Here is a 21590-nt window from a genome sequence, read left to right as displayed (position 1 = left end):
AACTCTGAACATGAGAAACCACACAGTTCTGTTATAATTCTTAACCACGGGGCATGGGTTAATGATGTTCCTGTATGGAAACCCATTTATATCTTAGGTGTATTCCTTACCATTAGTAGGTCATCAGGTCTTTCATGAAGACATAACAGTTACACTGCGCAATCAGAGATTTTACTAATAAAAAAATGCATGAGCGTTCCAGAATGGTCAGGAATCACAAGTATCACAACATAAACGAGAGAAATTGAGTAATATGATAATTAACCAATTAAGGAATGGAACCTGTCACATTCTTGAATGAGCTATGGTCTGACTAATATTTGCAAGAACACTCTGGCTTACAATTTAACTAATCTCCCTGACACATCAATAAGCAGTCTATTACAGGGCAATACTTTATCGCTTCACTATTATTTCAAACATTAAAAAATATATATTATAAAATGAGTAATAGGTTATTGCAGAACTCCTCAAGGCTAGAGCAAACTATGGACCTTTCCTAGAACAGTTGTTAAGCTTTGTGTTAACAAATTTCACTGCTAATAGCAATCCTCGTGCACATAATGGTTATTTACAAGCAGGTGTAATCTTTATCCACACAAATAAATGAGTGGTATGACTAAAACCCAGTTTGTCAACAGAATATGGGGGGTGTCTAGATGCATTTTTTGTTGTTGTTGTTGTTGGTTGTCTCTCTGGGTTTTATGAGCTTTTTGTTGTCCGCTAAGCGAACTATTTACTGAACCCAGATAGAAGATACAGACTCATTGCAGAACTTTTACTGTTTGATCCGAATTTGCACCTCTGGCTTTGTGTTTGGGTATAAAAAAAAGGCACAAATAATAATAGCATACAGTCATCTGCTGACCTGGTGTATAATAAACAGACTTTTAACACTTTTTCCACTCAAGTGTTATCCTCACCTGAAGACTTAGGCACACTAGTGCATTTCCAACTGACAAATTAATTGGATGTTGACATTCCACCCCACCCTCCCCCGTCCTATTGTGGATGCTCAGCTTCTGATCACAGGGCTAGTTTGCTTGATACCTTTGGGTAGGGGCCAATTTGCAACCCGGCAGACACTGACATGTTTTCAAACCCCAGGAACACACCTGTGCCATAAAATGCGTACCAGTACAGCATCCACAACCATGCCTCTCCACTACCCTGACAACATAGTCTGCACAATGGACCAAGAGTACTCAAGAGCTTGACTGCAAAGTAGGTTATATGTATGAGGGTGTAGTAAACATATTTAAAGGGCACCTTTAAAAAAAAACCAAAGACTTACCTATCAACCACAATAAAATATTTAAATTCTAAAAAATATAAACATTAGTCCTTAGCGAGTGTAGAAAGAAAAGATCCGTTTACATTCTGTGCACATTTATTAGGCAAGAGTGTGTTTTGACTATTATTTTTACGCATATTTTCCAATTTCAAGCTGTATAAATTTGAATTCTTATTGGATTTAATCACATCAGGTGATGTGTATTTGTGTAATGAGGGAGGGTGTGGCCTAAAGAGATCAACACCCTATATCTAGGGGTGCATAATTATTAGGCAGATTCTTTTACTCAGGCAAAATGGACCAAAAAATACTCTGAAAAGTCAGAAATTGTAAAAAAAAAAAAAAAGTTACTTTTTTGCAGCACTCTTAAAATTGCTAGATATTGGGGCATGATCACAGAAACATCAAATGTTCTGTTGCAAATAGTCACAAGAAACATGTTGAGAAAAAAAGACAATTTAAATGCCAAAGATTTGAGAAGAATCAAACGTGAAGCGACCAGGAACCCATTATCCTCCAGTGCTGTCATATTCCAGAACTGCAACCTACATGGAGTGTCCAGAAATACAAGCTGTTCAGTACTCAGACATGGCCAAGGTAAGGAAGACTGAAACCTGACCATCACTAACAAGATGCATAAGGTGTGAAACATTAAGACTGAGCCAAGAAATATCTGAAGACAGATTTTTCAAAGGTTTTATGGACCGATGAGACAAGAGTGACTGTTGACAGACCAGATGGATGGACGGGCCTGTGGCTGGATCAGTAATGGGCACAGAGCTCCACTTCAAGTCAGATACCAGCAGGGTAGAGGTGGGGTACTGCTGTGGGCTGGTATTACTAAAGATGAGCTAGTTGGACCTTTTCGGGTTGAAGATGGACTCAAAATCAACTCCCAGTTTTTAGAAGACAGTGGTACAGGAAAAAGTCTGCATCTGTCATGACCTTGATTTTTATGCAGGGCAATGCTCCTTTGCATGTATCGAAGTTCTCCACTGTGAGGCTAGCCAGTAAAGGCCTTAAAGATGAAAGAATAATGAAATGGCCCCCTTCCTCACCTGACTTAAACCCTACTGAGAACTTGTGGGCTCTTAACAGGTGTTTTACAGTGAGGCTGCGGTTGCTGCTGCACAAAATGTTGATCGTCAACAGATTAAGAAACTGACAGACTCCTTGAAGGCTTATGACTGTCAAATGTTTATTTGTAAATTTTGAGTTATTCTTCTCACTTTAACAGATGAAAATAAACAAGTTGGGAAATGGTAAAATATAGTTGCATAATTCTGCACAAGATTAGCTGCCCAATAATTATGCACACACAGATATTCTCCTAAGAAAACCAAAACCTCACTTTTACTTTTTTGAATATTCAGATTTGAGGTTTAACATTTTGGATTGATCAAGAGCACTATTGTTCAATAATGAAATGAATCCTCAAAAATTCAGCTTGCCTAATAATTGTGCACAGTGTATAAGGATTTGGAAAATTTTACACTGTTCACAGAGTCCTTGAGAAATAAAATGCTGTGTTGGATGAGACGTTGATATCAGGTGGGCCTGAGTGGCCCTAGATGACTGCAGTAACGGAAATGGATCCAAAATTGGTATGCACAGAAATCAGCTTTGGATGGAAGATACAAACAGCCATGGTATTTATATGGGGGCATGACTATTTGAATGTGCTACTCTTTTCCCATAATGAGCACTGACAGCTCAAAATAAGTGTAGACCCTGCTGTACTAACAGAACCTATCATTAAAACCTGGTGAAGAATGAACAAAAAACAGGTGTTACAAGGTGTCAGGAGGTAAGGTGACAAAACAGCACTTTTTCAAACCAAAACTCCATTTGAAGAGCACATGGTTGTACATGGTAACATTTACTGTCCTGTTTTTCCTGACCTCTATTTCCCCAGGACGTCATGTCCCACTTTATGTGCACACATTAGTCTAGTAATTCTTAGAGTTAATTATTTTAATTTCAGTAATTACAATTACAGTAATTTTAGAGTCAATTAAAAATCACCCAGTGGAGAAATAAACTCCATCTTGGTCTGGAAAAAAATCTCTATAAAACCCTCCACAAAGCCACGTGTCCCATGCTGATCTCTGTGAATAGATGCGCACCTGTCGACTAGTGTATGACATGAAAGCACCAGATTTATGGCACACACACACACACACACACACACACACACACACACACACAAGCCCATGAAGGGGACTTGTGCCTTCACAACACAAATAAGAGCACACAAATCGTTAATCAATAGTGGAACATTTATCATTAATATAATGCACAGCATAGGAGAAATAAAAGATGCTCAAAAGAACCCAAAGATCATTTTCACAAGGAATGGACAAAGATGCCTCATAAATACTTCTCGCAGTTTTCAAACGTACATCAGATGAAACATGCCACTCTCAGTCAACGTAAACAGAAAAAAACATTACTAACATGGACCAACCATCGCTTGTTTGTGCCTTCTAAGTGTTCATGTCTGTGCAATGTCACAGACTGATCATGGACCAGTCTGAGCAGGTTCTTTCTCTCTCTCTCTTACACACACACACACACACACACACACACACACACTTGCTATAGCTCCTCCCTAGTGGTTTTGCTGGAAACATCCACATCGTCCTTCAGCCACTGGTGGAATACTGCAATGGGGTCAATATTCCAGTGTTTGTGGAAAGAAATGGGAGTCTGGTGGGCAAGAAAGTCTCTGGCGTAATCTTCTGGCCGTGCCTGAAAAACACAGAATGACAATAGAAGAACACACTCAGAATGACCAGAGTACAAAGTTATTTCTATAGTGCATCACTTCTTACTCGCACAAATCGTCACAATCATTTCGTAGAGGTATCTCTGTATAGAGGTTTCTCTATTGGTCGATTTATTGGAATCATTTTCTTTTTACATTTTCTTAGAAACTGACAACATTTAATTTCTTTTTAACTGAATATCAGTGACATGTTTGACAGACCTGCCCAAAGAGAGTCATTACTGTCAAAAAGAAAATCCTTCACTGAACCACTGAAAAACAACAAGTGGTGATACTATGACTGACAATACTGTTTGTCAACAATATGTTTGTGAATCCAAATCTAAATTGTAAATAATCCAGTGTTTACAGTTTAGTCTATTTGTTTAGCAAACAATACATGTTTAGACAGGCTCTCATCGACACTTGCACTCAACCAGATCATGAGCGTGAGAGCCATTTTACTGGCTCGTGTTTGATAGTACCAGTGAAGTGTGTGTGTGTGTGTGTGTGTGTATGTGTGTGTGTTGTCAGTGTTAGTGGTCTGCTTGTCTAAAAAGCATTTGGGGGAATGGTCTTCTAGACAAAAAAACAATAAAAAACATTCACTATGATGATGTGACTCTATAAAAAACTTTTTTGAGCCTCTAGTGTACAAAAATGATGATTCTATCTGCTCAAACCCAGCATGAACTAACTTTACTTCCACTCTTCTACCTGCACCGACCAGTAATTTCATGCCTCATTTTCTCTTTCTTTTGTAAAGACGGATTGTAAACCTACAATACCAGAGTGACACATTGATGTTTGTACCTCAATACTTTTCCTCAAATTGGTCTTCATTTTTTATAACAACAATAAACCATTATTACTATTAATTAAAATATAATAATAGTTATTATATAATCATATTTATAATTATAATATAGTATTATATTACTATACACTCAGTAATCATTTTATTAGCTACACCTACTCTATAACTCTACCCAACTATCTGACGTGTGTAACAGTCAACAGTAATCTGTAATCCACTACTTCTGGCACTACTATAGTCTGTTACAGTCCGCAGACTGATTGTCCTGGTCTTAACTGACTGTCCTGGTCCAGTCTACATCTTGCTGGCAGCTTTTGGCCTCTTTTAATGAATGGCTTGATGACCTGGTTTTGACCAAAAGACCAATATACATTTGACCAATATACATTTATACAGTAAATGCTGTTATTCATTATCTATTAATTCTGCTTACAGTCTAAACGGATTCATATGCATGTATATACAGATGTGCAAAATATCGAAAACATCACAAAATGTTAGAACCATGCACAAAAGAATTGGAAACCTACAGGTAGCGCTGTAGAGTGGGTGCACCTAATATATCTACGTATTCTGTGCATGCACTGAAAACTGCAGGAGAGAAGACTGTGCCATCGGACGTTCTGTTGCTTCTAAAATGGCAGTTCTCTCTTGATTTTAGCAATTCATTTACCGCTGATGTCCTTCTGCAGCATCTCCGACAACTCTGCTGTTACTGGCCTACCAGCAGGAGCAGGAGAATTCTAAGGATGTATTTGGGAATGAATGGGGCCTGCATGTGTTTCCAGAAACATACAGCGTGAGTGAGAGGGACACCCCGACTCCCAAACCTATGAGACAAACGGCCTGAGGCTGGAGCTGCCAGGAACTGCACACAAACATGCAGAAGAAATCGAAATAGGTTTCATTGTCGTGTGAATGGCAGAGATACTCTATAACTACGCACCTTCAGTTAAAACCATTTCAGCAGGAAGAGACAGCCTCAAAGCGCCTGGACTCGATAAGCTCTAGGAAAGGATTTTTTTGTCCCGGCTCCCACAGATCAAACAGCTCTGCCAGACCTGGTAGCATCCCCACCGCAGACTTTAATAAATGACAGTCCCCATCCCGGTAACGAACCACAGGCGCAGCATGTCTTACATACAGCATGGCGCCTGTAACCCAGAACAGTAATCCCTGCCAATATTCCCTGAACCCCCGCGATCCCGGACTGTCGGATCCGGTCTGCGGGGGGAATGATGAAAGTTGGAACAAATGAATCATCTTCTGACATTCCGGCAAATCATCTTGGCAACTGCAGGAACTGTTAAATGGTGCCTACCACTGAAGAGAGAACAGACAGCTTTGCCTCAAACAGGCCCGATTCGTCTGGAATGCAGAGTCATGAGCCCTGCAGGCAGTCGATACCACTTATAAAGATGGCATATTTTCCTATGACATGCCTAAAATATTTTGACATTAACACGAGGTATTGCGGGCAACAGATATCATACAATAGGAATACTGGCTGGAATTGCTAAATACTATTCCCACTGGCTTCTATTAAATGCACCACAATTTGTTAATGAAACAAAAATCATGTTTACATGATTCAGCAGCACTGTATCTAACAACGTGTGTGAGTGTTTGCTGTCCAGGAGCCTCTGAGCCGGTTTGCAAGCTGGACAGGGCACACGGCAGAGGAAAGAAGTGACTGGTGTGTGTGTGTGTGTGTGTGTGTGTGTGTGTGTGTGTGTGTGTGTGTGTGTGTGTGTGTGTGTGTGCGCGTGCTTACGTTTACCTGGTGGAACAGGGGGCTGTGTGTCACAGGCAGACGCAGGGCGCTGAGACACATACCCACCACCATGTCATCGGGAGCGTCATCGCTGTAGCACTTGCAGCCGCTGGCCAGAAGCCGAAGCACTGCCTCCCTACTGAACACCATCCTGTGGAGCATGTGATGAGTCAGCCATGACCAAAGATAACACCCCGTGATCCACCCATCGAACGCGGCCGTGCGGGCTGATAACTGTAATGCTTTGCTGCTTTTAAATTAGCATTACAGTCGTCCAATTCAACAGACGTCGCATTTGCTGCCTGGCTGTGTTTACTTACGCCTTCTGCTATTAGTTATAACACACACACGAAGGTGAAGTGACGGTGGGACTGGGTTTAATGATTGTATGATTGGCTCCTTGAGTTTGGGGATTAGTCTTAATCTGAGCATGACTAAGACCTGAAATTTGGAGGCATGTCTCGTACTCTGCTCCTCAGGCAAGGGTGCACCCTCTGAAGGGCTTAGCTAATCACACTGTCTAATCTTTGGCTCCGGGATTTGACATCCCTATCACACTTTGTCGGTTATGGTCAGTGTCTTACTGTTTTATCCCATGTGACGGTTCATTTGAAGGGCTGCTCTAAAATCCAAACCCACTGTGGCTACTAAGTTTGACAGCAAGCTCTAGCCACTTAACCCCTTTGCTGATATACAATGTTAATGCCATGTTCCGCTAATTCTGCACATGACAACCCAGGTGCCCATATATATAGAGACAGACAGCTACATCTTTTTGCCTTTTTAAAAAACTTATTTCTGCAGTAGGATTCTCACACTAAACTGATGTTATAGAGAGACAAATGAAGGACAGTTGGGTGTCTCTGTGGGTGTGTAGAAGGACATGGATGTGAGTGTGAGCAGGTAAAAAGGGACCAAGGAGACTTAAGGGTGTGTGTGTGTATGTGTGTGTGTGTGTGTGTGTGTGTGTGTGTGTGTGTGTGTGTGTGGGTGGATGTGTGTGTGGATTTATGAAGGCTCAGAAGGGAGGTTACAAAGCCGTCCGATGCTTGGGTGTGTGTGATGAGAACTTGTGAACACTTGTTAAGAGCTGCCAGGAGATGATGTGACAACATTTTTTCAAACCAAAACAGGTTCTTTTTTTTTCTTTTTTTTTAAAGTGTTAATAGTTGCCTTTCTGTTTTTACTCTGACCTCTGAGTGCCCTGGTCATATCACACAGATGATAACTGGTAGCTCTCAAGACGTCATCTGGCTCAAAGCAGAACATGAGCATCACCTCCAGTGTAAGGTTGTAAAAGGTGCTATATAAATACAACTGAGCTGAGTCTCCCTGAGGCATGGTCTGGTGTCTCTCCCTCCTTATACACAGGCTCTTGGTGAGGGTTCCCTCTAGCAAGTGTTTTTCTTTCCTCTTCTTCCTCTCCGTTCTCTCTTCTCCTCCCAGTCCTCCCCCCAGAGCCATTCTCACAGAGCTCAGGAGCTGTTCCGGAATCAATAGTTCCCTGAGGAACATTTTGTATTGTATGATTAGTCCACGGGCACTCACCCCCCTCCCCCGGTGATGTAGCTGTAGCCTCCTTGGCTCAGGCCGTAACCATAGCGCTCCCCCAGACACACTGGCTCCCTGGGGTTGTAACAGCTGAGCAGGGCCTGCAGTCGGGGAAGGCTGGGGGAATAAACCGCACATGCTTATGCATAGGTTGTGCGCGCACATGCACAAAATACACCATCCAGAAAACCCCACAGGCCAGATGCATACTTAAAGCGACGCAAGTAGCATACACAACACAGAGAAAACAGCACAAACACATATGCACACACAGAACCAGAAACAATTTGGCTGAAATATCGATTAGAAGAAAGACTAAGATCTGCGTCCTTCACCCTTACCTTATAAGCGTATCATCGTCCACAATAAGCAGCCAGTCGGTTGTTGGCACAGCATCACTTACATATCTGCTCAGGATGGCAAAGGTTTTTCCACAGTGGCCTGTACAAGAAAATAAGACACCTGAACTTGACTAGCACTGGGACTGGGTGGAGGTCACTGCTATGTGCCCATGACTCTGATTATAGCCAGAGCATGCGATGTCGCTTCAGCACTGGTTAGACAAATTGCATGACCCTGAATTAATTTGGGATGCTTTCATCGTCATTGTCTTCCATGAAACGGCTGGCTGCCCTAATCTACCTCTGCAGCCTGTTCTGTCCTCCCAGTACAGCTTCACACTCTGATGAAAATTAGGGGTCATACTGACTGCACAGACCATGTTAGCTATGGGCCACAGTCCCACTGTTATATTTATTCTGCATGAGACAAAGGTGGTTATAAAAGAAAAAAGAAAAAAACTGCTTGTGTTGGTGGTGTGGAACGAGAGCTGCTATAGAGACTGAACTGGTGTTTGTGTGCGTGTGTGTGTGTGTGTGTGTGAGTTCATGCCTCTGTTGTCTGCTTTGGCAGGGAGAGCAGGAGCCTCAACACATAATCAAAGAGGATTTTGTGAGCAACTTGGTGAGGTTTCTCTTGAGCCACTCAGCTCCTGGGGCAGTGAGTTTTCCACAACAGCCTCTCCACTGGGAAGAGCTGACACAGGTAGAACAAGTACCCTGGCTGCTGACTTACACACATTCCCAGAAAAGTGCGAAAATGACCAGTGTATATGTTTTGCTTAAAAGAACAGAGGTGAGCTGTGGTCTGCAGTAAAGAAGAGTTGCAGAAACACTCTGGTACTTGCTGATGATGTAGGCAATAAGTAAACAACACAACTGATTTCCCAATATCCACCGTGTCGCGCTACAAAAATCACGTTCAAACCATTCCGCTGGACTTCCAGTGGAAAACACTGCATACTTTACATGATGGTTCATGAGTCTATACTGAGCATCTGAATGGCTGTGAAGGTCAAGCCTCTAGTACAGTTTGGAGCTGACAGTTTTTTAGGTAACCTCTTCTGGCTTTATGACCATCGGACTAAGTGCCAACCAGGAGAGAGGAAGTAGAGAGCTAGCCTAGACCATTACCTTTACCTTTTCAAAGCCGTCCACAATTATCCCAGAGGGGAAGAAGGGTAGAGTGCAGTTTCTCGACTTGAAACCAGGCACTAGACCCACATCAGAATGCACCACGAACTTCCGCACAGTGACCGCCTCTAGCGGAAGTGATGAATTTGCCCTCAGTACCTTCTCAGAAAGGCCATACTAATGGAGATGGCAGGGCAGGATGATATCTCACCTCTTGAGATTACTGCCGATCAGGCCGGGAAACTTGCTACACCAGGATGTCAATAAGCGGGCGTCTTCATGCAGTCTACGGCGCCTGGGCCCATGTAGTTTGACAAGCATGGCTGCTTCTCTAGGAAAGGCATCGTCCATGGACACTTAGTGACTGCTTTTACTGTAGTGGTCGTGTGTAATAAAAGATTTTTTATGCCCACAAAAGAGTCAGACAGTCATAAATCACTATATGGGCCAACCATTTAAAGTTATTACTGATTCAATAATTTGAGTGATAGGAAAGTCCAAGTTTTTGGAATGGTGTAAGTGACATTTAAGTTAGCGGCCGTATTCGGGTGCCAAGCCGGGCAACTACAGCGGCCTTTAGTTGAATCAAACTGCTCACAGGTTTAACCGAAGCCCACTGTTACCAGTATTGCTGCAAGGACTGGCCACTGCGATCAGAGAAGCTGCTGGACACTCAACTGTAAGCAGACAGTTACAGACCTCAGTTACAGACCTTGGAGAAGAATTTACATGCTCATGAATAATCAAATAATCAGGGAAGGACAAGAGGTACACAGCCATCCCCACATGACTTTGAGAGGGGAAATCACATGACTCTAGGGGAAAAAAGCGGGAGAAAAGGAGCACAGCACAGTACGTGCCAGGCAAAGCTCCTTTATGTGTTGCTATTATGGCACTATGGCTGATTGGAAACCACAGAGCTTAAGAAGCAGTCTCCTGCAGTGTGCTCAACACATCAGTTTTGTCAGCAGCAGTAGTGAAAAAAAAAAAATCATCATTTACTGAGCAAAAATATTGTCTGAGACAGCTGAGAGAGATTGATGTCTTCATTACTGCAATATGCTTAGAAGTAATGCAACCTAGATACTGCATGTTACCATTTTCATTCAGAACTGAGAGTGACTTTTCGCAGAGCTGGTGTCCTAAACAGAAACGGTAAAAGCGCACCAACACGTTTATCTTGTAAAAGTGCACAGGTTTAAAAAACTGAATGCAAACTAAGGTACCCTTCTCATTACAGTATAGTGAGAGTCATTTCCCACTTTGTGTCAGGAGGTGGTCAAAGCCTAAACTTCCTCTGTGGTGACTCCATACAAGGGCTTGTAAGAGAGAGAATACTGTATTTTTGTCAATCTGAGCAGCGTCACTGTGGCTACAAATGGAAATGCCACTGTTCAATGCACATGACCCGTTACAGCCAAAGACACGAAGCATCTGGAACACTTAAATAGCAAAACACTCACACACACACCCACGCACATGCAGATAGATATCATATATAGCCTCTTGACCTTTAGAAGATTGCAGAGCTGACGAAGGACCTCTCTCCTCTCCTGTTTCCCTGGAAACCTTCTGCACTTGACTGGAATTTTTACTACTTCTTCATCTTTAATTACACTGCAATTATTCCATGGAATCATCTTGCATGCACCAAACGTTAGATGATAGTAAATGTTAGTGCTGTGTTTAATAACTCATGATTATTCGTTATTATTATAACTCACTGTTATTCGGAAGTCACACTGTTCTTCACCCATCTTTGGTCATCAACAAAACGCAAAGACTAGTCAATGCATATCTAATAACAAACCTAACTACAATGTACCTTTTTTTCTTTTGATTATTAATTTGTCTTTATTTTCATCTTTTAACACTTTACAATTTGAACCCCTTTAGCACTTTAACATTTTTTTTAGTTACCAGCTTATTTAGAATTTCTGTTTAAATCAATTTCTTTTATTTATATATGTAGCAAGTCTTTTGCAAAGCCCTTTGAATTACCTCTGTGTATGAAAAGCACTGCGCACTTGAACTTGCCTTACCATGACAGAGGCCACCTAACTGGTATGCCAGTCACATGGAATCACTATTCCAGCAGCAACCAAAACAGGCCATGTGTACACATGCTCATGGCCAAAGGAAAGATCTCACCTCTGTCTGTGTTGGGCACGCCGAGATCGATGGTTGGTATCGAAGGATCAGCGTGGTCGCTGTAATACTCTAGACTTGAGGCTTGTTTCGCCCACGTCTTCTTCACCACAGGGACTGCAGTGGGACGAGACCATCAGTCATCACTCACACAGCAAGCTGCAGGTATACATGGGCCGACAGCAACTAGATCACACACAAAGATTTACAGGTGCTCAGCTGGGTTCTATTCTAGATCAGATAATCATGGTGATTTACTAGTCTGTTGTAATTCCTGCTCCATGGCTCAATGACTGTGACATATGACCATTGCTCCCAAGGTACTTTAAATCATACCCCGAATTCTGCAATTTCAACTTTATTCGTTTTAGTTGGGTGACATGCAGGTCTGTAGTCAGGGGAATAAAATAAAAGCATGTGGAGATATTTTAAAGCACCAGACATGAGCAATTTGGGAAAGAAATCTGTGGCTATTATATTGTCATTTTATTGCTCTATATTGGAGTTGCAATACGCCTTACCCGGTACTGAAACACATTAGTGATCCCTTGATGTGACATGGTTAAAAAATGATCCCTATTACTTTGGACAACAATATCAGTACTGGAAAGCAGTACTGCCTTCATAATATGACTTCAAAATTTACAAAAACAGTATATAATTTTTCTGTCCAGGAATTCCTGTTAACTGAAGTAATGTAATTTCTGAAGAAACCAGTCTAGGCACCAACACTCCCAATAACACAACCTTATGCTTCTATTTATACATGGCCTCATTGGAGGTTGAAGTTCTATGTAAATAAAATTCATGACAATCTCAAGTTCCTCCTAATACTTCCCTTAAAAGTTATTCAACGTGTAGCTACATAATTATCTATTTCAGGTAGGTCATTATGATTATCAAGGTAATTAAAAACCCAGTTTTTACCTCTCCTCCCATTTTCCACCCTAGTTCTTTCCCCCTAAACAGGCACCACCACTTTAAGTGGAGGAACAACGTGTGGTGCTGAATGACTGCTCGTTTCAGCCATAAAGACCCGTGATATGAGATAGAGATAGATAGATATAGAGATAAAGATACAGACAGAGAGACAGACAGACAGACAGACAGATATGGAGGACATCCCACTATGCCCTGTATCCTCCCAGGCTCCCAGTAAGAGCCAGGAACAGTAAAGGTCTCCATTAGAGTCCAAGCATACCTCACCCTCAGTCTCAAGAAACACATGCTACCTCTTCCACCTAAAAGGGGTGAATCGAATTCATTTCCTGCAACGATTGCATGTCCAGCAGTCATTTAACTGTGTATTGAAACAGGCATGAGGTAATACAAAGAGTGTTTATAGGGAAAAGAGGTGTTAACATTGAATTAGAAATATGAACAACATAAATCATAAAGGATCATAGAGATTGCGTATCTTTATAAAATGATCTGTAGAGGCCTCTGCAGACTTCTGCAAAGGATTCTTGGTAAGCCTCTGCAGACCTCTGTGTCAGGCACATAATCTCTCCACCAGGTACAGGATGGTAGAGAAAAACAACCTTATGTAAGATGAAGTCTTTTAAAAAAAGATAAGTCTTCTCTTGGACTGTAATTGTACAAAGCTCCAAGTGGTGTAGGTATTGAATATCAATGTGCATATGTTGATTAATGCGTGGTGTGGATATAATGGTGGAGATTTACAAACACTAGTATGTAAAAAGGTGGAGCTATTACATAATAACTCCTGAAAACTCCTGCAGTGGAGAACTGGACCAACTATTCTCTTCAAGTCACTTTCAAGTCTGCATTATTTATTTTTCCTTGAGTGAAACAGAAATTATTATGCCAGCATACATTGGAATTTAGCACCGACAGGTGGAAAGGACCGAACCCAAGAAATTAAATCTAACAGACAAAGCATTAAAAAAAATAATACCACATGACCTACCACATATAATACAAGTGTTAATCCAAACCCAAATAAAAAACTTGGAGGACCACACAAAGACAATTCACATTACACAAAAAACCCCCCAACAATAACCACAACATCACTGGCTACAAAACATTTTTGTATAGCACTAAACAGCCAGTGACTCTGAACTCTGGCTTAAAGAACCTAAAGCCTTATCTGAAAGGAGAGGTATAACTATTAAACATGGAAAGGGCACTCGAATAACCAAGCAACTCACCTCTATCCAAGTGGAACTTCTTGCACGTTTTCACAGCCACAAATATGTCTTCCCTTTTGACGGGCTCACCCTAGTGTGAAAAAGACATCCTATGTGTTATGATATGCACACACTTCTGACCCAGGGGACACACATTGTCATGCACCTCCTGACAGCTGTCATCAGGGCAACACAACACTAGGTTTTCGTTTCTTTATGTACTATTCTTTTAGTGATGACTAGGGTCTCATAGCTCAATTCACTACAAATTTCCAAACATTTCTTCAGCATTGCACGGTGTCAGTGGAGAAACGCACGCACACACATACACGCACGCGCACACACACACACACACACACACACACACACACACACACACACACACACACACACACAGCGAGAAAAAGAATGAGCAGTATGTTCAGCACACGCTGCTCAGAATAAATCAAAGAGGTGTGAACATGGGAATCTAAGTGCCACCCCATTTGCTTGCCAAATTATCCACTGCTGGTTATTTTGTTTGTGCATCCGTTCACGCCCATGTGCATGCAGCCGTTTGTTAGAAAGTGCTCCAGCTCGGCTCTCAACGGAATTACCCGCCGCATCTGTCGTGAGCAGCGTGAGGGTGTGAGACGAGGAGACCAATCTGTGGTGCAACAGTTCAGAAGCTTTGCTCTGAGCACAACACCTGGAATTCCAGGTCCCCCTTCCCACTGGACTTCCAGCTGCCCTGGGGGAGGGGCGGGTGCCATGCACAGGTATGATCTGACATCATTTAATCACACCATTTAGTTTCTAAAAGTGTGGGTTATTATAGAAAGCTGAACCTAAAACAAAAAAAAGAATTTCACTAAACTTGAATTAGGGCCCCTGTCAGTCACAGGTGCTAGAATCGTCCTATCACCCCCTACAGCTTCAGATTCCCGTTCTTGGTTAACAGCAGTGCAACTTGACATAATTTTCTGCAATTATAGCCCATTTGTTCCACGGTCTGATGTGTCACATGTGCTGAGATGCTTTTCAGCTTGCCATCACTGCAATGGTGATCTGAGTTACTGTAGCCTTCCTGGCAGCTTGAACCAGTCTGCCTGTTCTCCTCCGACCTCCCTCATCAACAAAGTGTTTGCACCTGCAGGACCGACGCTCTCTGACTTTTTTTTTTTTTTTCCAGGCCATATTGAGTAAACACTAAGAGAGTTAAACGTGTTTACAATAATGGGACATGTAACTGTAATAGAATGTCAAGTGTTTTTTTTATTCTACTGCAATAAAAAGGTTTGGAGGAGACTTCATGAGTAATATTTCAATTAGGACAAAGGTGTGTTGTCTCTAGTGAGACCTTAATGGATGAAGTTTCTCATAACGCAGCCCTGATCCTGAAAGTAAATGATAAGATACACGATAAGGAATGTCAAATGGAACCTGAAAACTAAGATTGCCAAAGCATGAAGCCTAAAACAATTTTTGGTTCTTCACCCCCATCCACCATGTTGCAAAATAATAATCCTGTGAAGATCAAAGAGCATTCCAAAGGCAGGATGAGGTTCGGGTCTGGGGACCAATCACGAGACAGCTGTCAGAGTGTAGAGCCTTCCAACGCTCCAGGAAGTAGACACAAACAAAGGCCTTTGTGGGAGAATGCCAAACCCATACCACTGTCTTTGTAAAGAACAAACTGCTGGTTATTTGATTGTTCAGATAATAATCCAACTAATAATCTAACTAATAATCTGTTTTCAGGCTGTGACAGTATTTGTTCTTCAGCCGTCCTAACTGCCAATGTGATGCATAAATCTTGTTAATTTACAATTTTTTTTAAAAACAATACCTGTTGAATTATGATATATGGAACTAAGAAATATGTCCCAAGAGTAAATGTTTTCATAATGTAAACAAACCCATAAAGCTGCATCTACAGGCAACATTAACAGGGTTGTGTCGGTCTGCCTCAACATCCGGTCCTTGCCAGTTAAGGCCGTGCTGCCGTGAGGATGACAGACTGGTGTTGCCAGATCTTGTGGTTACCTACACACAGTGGTGGACGGACGCCAACAGTGGTGGCACAGTGCTGGGATCTGGTGGACTGCTCTGGCAAAGTACACAGCTCGGGAACCGCCGTCAGTCTATGCCCTTTTCCCTCATCCCAGATGTACAGCGCCACCTAGATGCACAGGGCAGACATTACGTTGGTAATGCTGATTTATCACACTGCTCAGGAAACAACTGATTTGACCTGTTTCAGCAAAAGTGAGTGACTCAATTCTCAAATACACTGCAAACACTCCCCACTCTCATTCTATGTACCCAAAATTCACAACTGTTAAATGTAAAGTGGGTCACATGTAAAAGGTTGCAGACCAAGACCAGATTTAGCTGTGATTTTATTCCATGTTATTATATTAGCCTTTACCTGACTTCATGAACGTGCAGAATTAAAACAGGTAACTAAATTAGTTTATACATTGCATTTTTTAGTGTATCTGCTCCTAAGTTCATGGTAAACCAGTAAGACGCCCAGATACCATCTGACTATGGAGGCCATTTACTACATTCTACAACTCTTGTTTCAGACTTCAGCAGGAAAACGGATGTTCATCGACTTTTAATGTGCATCCAAGAGGCAAGAAAATGCAACTGTCATAGCACATCCAGAGAGAGATGTTCTGAAGCAGGCAGTGATCAGCACATAAGTGAATGGAGACAGGACAAAAGATGCATAAAGGGAGAGACAGACACAGACAGACAGAGAACATGAGAGATGGACAACAACAGAGAGAGTGTGCAAGAGGGTGAGAGATTTCAGTTCTGAGAGAGGACTAAAAGATACAATGAGTGAGTGGAAAAGGACAAAAAGGGAAAGAGAGAGAGAGAGGGAGAGAGAGAGAGAGAGAGAGAGAGAGAGAGAGGGAGAGAGAGAGAGAGAGAGAGAGAGAGGGGGGGGGGGATGCAGATAAAAAATGTCCTCAAGTTGGAAACATGATTTCAGATCTCACTGCTGTGGGATTATAAAACCTTAGGAAATGAAAGAGACAAGATCCTCAGGAGTGAGTGTGTGAGAGCACAGGAACAGTTAGCACCTCTGAATTATGAAATTATCACACATTCATAAAACGTGACGTGCCCTTATTGATGTCAATAAACAATTTATAAGAGCACATTGCTAAGCAAATTAAGTCAATATTAAGCTAAATAAATATGTCAACTCAAATGACGAAGCCGGTCTCCTCACCTCATGTTTGAGGTCTATGGTGAAGTCAGACTTTAGGGGTTCCTTTTGTACCTTACTGGCAAGCCTGAAATGTAAAAGTCACAACCCGTTAAACCATTTATTAAATCAGCACTGCACATCTAGCAGGTAAATTCTCAGTCTGGCAAACAAGCCCACATTTCTATCTGCAGCAGACAGCTACTGCCATTCATCGCCAGTGACTCAAAAGCACAGGACGTGAGAGTATAACTCCGCCCGAGAGACGGCGTGATGGGGCAGGTGGCGGCGGGGCCCGTGGGCTGACCTTCGGACAAGGGGGATGCTTAGAGCCCATCCAGCGGAGAAATCTGGGTACTCGAAAGCAGACGGGTTCTCAGAAAAGGCATAATGATGGATGATGGTGGACTCGTCGTCATGCAGCGGCTTGCCAAGAAACCACTCCTACAGGCACAGGAAGTGGCAGCAGTGAGGGTGTGAGCCATGGCAGGCCTGAGAACATGCCCTTCTGAAGAGGACAAAGGACCTCCAGTGAAGACATTTCTCTAAAAAACACTACGACTGCCTAAATCTGCTGTTCGCCTCTTGAAGCTAACAGAGTAGGAAGAGTTGACAGTGAGGTAAAATATTCAAATCAAACATGTAACACAGAAAAACAGATAAACTGATCTATAGACAACTGATTTGCAATTAAAATCAATGTGGCTGTATGGGAGGATGATTAGCACTACCTGTACCGCTACCTCTGCCTTCACACAGAACATCACAAACACAAGCAGAGATGTGGAAGAAAGGTTCTGAAAGTACATTCAGAGAGCTCCCAATGTACAGCCTTTTACTGATGGACAACATGTCTTAGCTACCATCACCCTTAGCTTGCCTTTCAGATTCATAGACTTGAATCTCAGTTGAGCTGAAGTTTTGGATCTCTGAGATTATACCAGTGTTTCAAGCAGTACCACTAATACCACTAATCAAAAGAGAAAACTCAGACTGAACTAAGAATAGACAAATTCAATATTCTCTCCAATATTCAATATCCTCTTCATGTTGAACTATAATTAGGATACAGGTAAATTAAACTAAGACCTCAGGAGCAAAACAAACCATTCATTTTACAAAACACCTCCACTTACTTTTCTACGGTCAAACTTCTTGAGGACACTGTGAAGTTTTTCCACGTTTACGTTGGTCTCCTCTTCCAGAAACATAAGCCACGAGGAGTTCCTCCCAAAGTGAGAGGAAAAACTGAAAAACAAACATGCTCGCTGGAACCCTAATCCATCAGAGCTGAGACAGCCAAACACCCCAGGCTGGATCCAAACTGATTAAGACTAGTGAGGACACTGGAGAACACTAATGTTTGGGGCTACTACTGCATAAATCTAAATGAGCAGATGCTTATGTTTGGATCACTTATCCCACTTAACTACATATGAAAGGTATATAGTTACAAGAGTGAAGGTTTAGAGTCTGTAGCCATTAATGATTGCTTGTTTAACTGGATGAGATCAACACGTAGGAAGGATTCAACCACATACAAAAAAAGAAAAAAAGATTGGAATAATTATGTACTAATGGAAATAAATCAATACTGCTTTTCTAATAGCAAAACATAACCCAAGTGGACAGAGCTGTATGGTGAACCTATGCAGTGGGTCTTTGTGCCTCTGAGGGCGTGGCTGGCACAGGGAAACTCACTAGGGTAGCAGGGGCAGAATGCTCCAGTCTCCCTCGCTGTCTGAGAGAGCGTGTAGCAGCAGGACGGCAGGTGGCCTCTGAAAATGGATGAGTCACCGTCAGAGAAGCAGAGGAGCAGAAAGCCCGAGTCTACACAGATGGCTGTTAGGTTTGCTTACTCCCGATTTACAAATTCTCGCACATCTGACGTACCGTGTCAGTGAGAAAAAGAAATAGCATCACAGCTTCAACTGACATGACGTTCCACTGAAATGCCCTTAATATATGGCTTCATTTGTCTTGTGAGGAGACAGATTTAGTCCAATTTCATTAAATTAGAATGAACTTCAAGTCATCAAGCACTGACAGTCACTTTCATGAACTTTCATCACTCTCACGATGAACTTGCTTAATAAATGTATATACAACTGAAAAAGAGGTAGAAATACTGTGCATGCATGTCAGTAGCAGATGGTGGGTTAACAGACGGGAGTATCTCGGCTTTAGGCAGTAATGCTCAGTATCCCCTTAGTGCATATTGTCTCATTTCCCTTTTATGAGCGGTTGAACTAAGAGCTTAAGCAATCAATCCTTAGTGATGGTTTTGTGTTGGAACAAACAAATCACAAGATGATCAGTAAAGAACATTGCTTAGCTGTTTTAAGATCATCCCGAGAGGGAAAATAACCCTGGCTTAAAAAGGCATAATATATACTAATGCTAAAATGTACCAGTAGCAAGTTTCTAGACTTTAGTTTGGAGTTGTGTTAATTTTCAAAGATACTATTGCACTGCAAAGTAGTTTGGATTTACTTGATGTAATCTGAAATCTGAAATCTTTCATTTTTACCACAGGTTCACAAGAGAATAAGTACTGTTTCAGAGAGTGACTTCTACGTTGAGTCAATTCTGGGAATGAGAATGGCGAAGAGGATGAAGGCGAAGGTCAGCAAGACCCTGCCGTTTGCGGGAACAGGAAATGGCACGGCATGCAACTTCAATCATGCTCCATCCAGTTGTCTGTATGGGAAGTTAGTAATTAGCACACCTGAGCTGCTGCCATGTGACACAAGGCCTTATGTCACTTGATAGGTCTGAACTGCCTGCCTGACGGAACTATATGCAGCCAAAAAGGTTCCTAAATACCTATGGGATGACATAAAAGAACCTTGATCTGTTCAGCTTGTTGGTTAGGTGTTTTTTTTTTTTATTGTTTTGTTCTGGTTTGAATGGTTTACTAGCACTCCGTCAAAACACCGTTAAGGTTTTCATGCAGTGAGAGTCTTTTCCCTTGACGTGGCTCACTAACTTCCATCTCCAGTTTCACCAGTATGACATTTACACAGGAAAACCGGGACTGTTCTTGGCTATGAAAGCTGAGGCAGTGGTTTGCCAACATGTTGGTGTCCTCTGCAGAGACCAACCAAACAGTGTGTAGTGAAATCTGCTGTACATTTGAAGACTGAGCCAAACTCAGTGTAATTAAGGATCTCATTAGGTATTCAAACAATACCAAATATCAAAAGGTTATGAGACTCAATTACAATAGCATTTCCAATCACAAACAGTATCCAATCACGGTGCAATCAAAGCAAGTGTGCCCATGAACCACTTTTACAAAGTACAGACTAAATTGTGCTGGGCACGAGCCTGTTTATCCCACAGCATGCATCAGACCAGCTCTTTCAGTCCAGGTACTTACTGGAAACCTAAATCTTTGCCCATGTTCATTGTTACATAGCCTATTATGAACTTTATGATGGATACAGTTTATAATAGATAAACACTCTTTTGTTCAATCTGCCTTTTTGTCCATGTTTAGATTAGTATAGTTTTTAAACTTATTTATTTTTGTTTTCAAATATGGGGTTTATTTGTGCAGCTGACATGCCAAAAAAAAACCAAACAAAAAAACCAAACACCATTAATCTCCCTTATGTGCTGTCTTGTTGCTCAGTTAGGCCAGTCACGCTCACGGTGGCCCCCTGGTGTTGGAAGCATCCTCCCATCGATCAGCCGCTATTCACGTCAGTGTAGTCTAAAGGAGACTAAATGCCGGTTTGTTAACTAGAGTGGGGCACATCTGAACAGACCAAGTGCTGCAAGTACTCGAGCGAGAAGTTTCCGTACAGTGGCAAATGTTGGAGATTCATTGTGGCTTTGTCACGCTGTTATTATTCCGAAGTGCAAACTGAATACTGTTAATGAGTAGCAGCGTTAGTATTTATATTTTGTCCCAGATGATTGTAAGCCTGGAAGCACACCAGTGTCACTACTGAGAAAATGAAGTCGAACAAGAGCAACTAATAATAAAAAAATGCCAAGTCAAAGTAGGGGTCCAAGCATTTTCTTTAGGACTGTAAAATAAGTCTTTACATAAAAAAATAAATATGACAAGAAATTATTTTCTATAACTTCTAATTATCCTTCCATTACCAGGGATATAAAGTATTTTAAGGTGAAACTGTAGAATCGCACAACACTAGCCCAGTAAAGGAAGCCTCAGATAGCATGTCAAGATCTGTGTGGATAGAGATTATTCATCAAGATTACAAGCCATTGGTTCTTTTCCACACTGGTGCTGACATCTTGTGGCAGTTTATATGCAGGGAATATGAATGTCAAATCAGCTCCTCCGGTGCTTCAGTGATCAGCAATTCAGTATTTCCAAATAGACCAAGAGACTTACAGCAATAGCCATATGCAATATGAATTCAAAGGCAATAGGA

At 41.8% G+C, this 21590-nt stretch overlaps 1 protein-coding gene across 4 annotated transcripts in view; it reads right to left on the bottom strand.

Moving 5' to 3' along the window:
- Positions 1 to 3555: 3555 nt before the first annotated feature.
- The window catches only part of b3glcta (beta 3-glucosyltransferase a), a 50149-nt gene continuing 32114 nt past the window's right edge, over positions 3556 to 21590 (bottom strand). The window contains exons 5-15 of one of the 4 annotated variants that reach the window (XM_081700009.1): positions 18883 to 18959; positions 18318 to 18429; positions 17489 to 17625; positions 17206 to 17269; positions 16006 to 16137; positions 13998 to 14067; positions 11827 to 11940; positions 8545 to 8644; positions 8201 to 8320; positions 6653 to 6803; positions 3556 to 4045 (exon numbers count right to left, since the gene is read on the bottom strand). In XM_081700009.1, coding sequence (XP_081556135.1) covers positions 3893 to 4045; positions 6653 to 6803; positions 8201 to 8320; positions 8545 to 8644; positions 11827 to 11940; positions 13998 to 14067; positions 16006 to 16137; positions 17206 to 17269; positions 17489 to 17625; positions 18318 to 18429; positions 18883 to 18959 — 1230 coding nt within the window. In that variant the 3' untranslated portion in view covers positions 3556 to 3892. The remainder of the gene's footprint in view (positions 4046 to 6652; positions 6804 to 8200; positions 8321 to 8544; positions 8645 to 11826; positions 11941 to 13997; positions 14068 to 16005; positions 16138 to 17205; positions 17270 to 17488; positions 17626 to 18317; positions 18430 to 18882; positions 18960 to 21590) is intronic. The other 3 variants (XM_027028852.3, XM_081700011.1, XM_081700012.1) reach the window with 3 other exon arrangements.

This window comes from Electrophorus electricus, chromosome 17 (assembly GCF_041902795.1).
Source record: "Electrophorus electricus isolate QZ-2024a chromosome 17, ASM4190279v1, whole genome shotgun sequence".
Taxonomy (NCBI): Eukaryota; Metazoa; Chordata; class Actinopteri; order Gymnotiformes; family Gymnotidae; genus Electrophorus; species Electrophorus electricus.
Note: the sequence above shows the minus strand (reverse complement) of the source record. Positions and strands in the feature narration are given on the sequence as shown.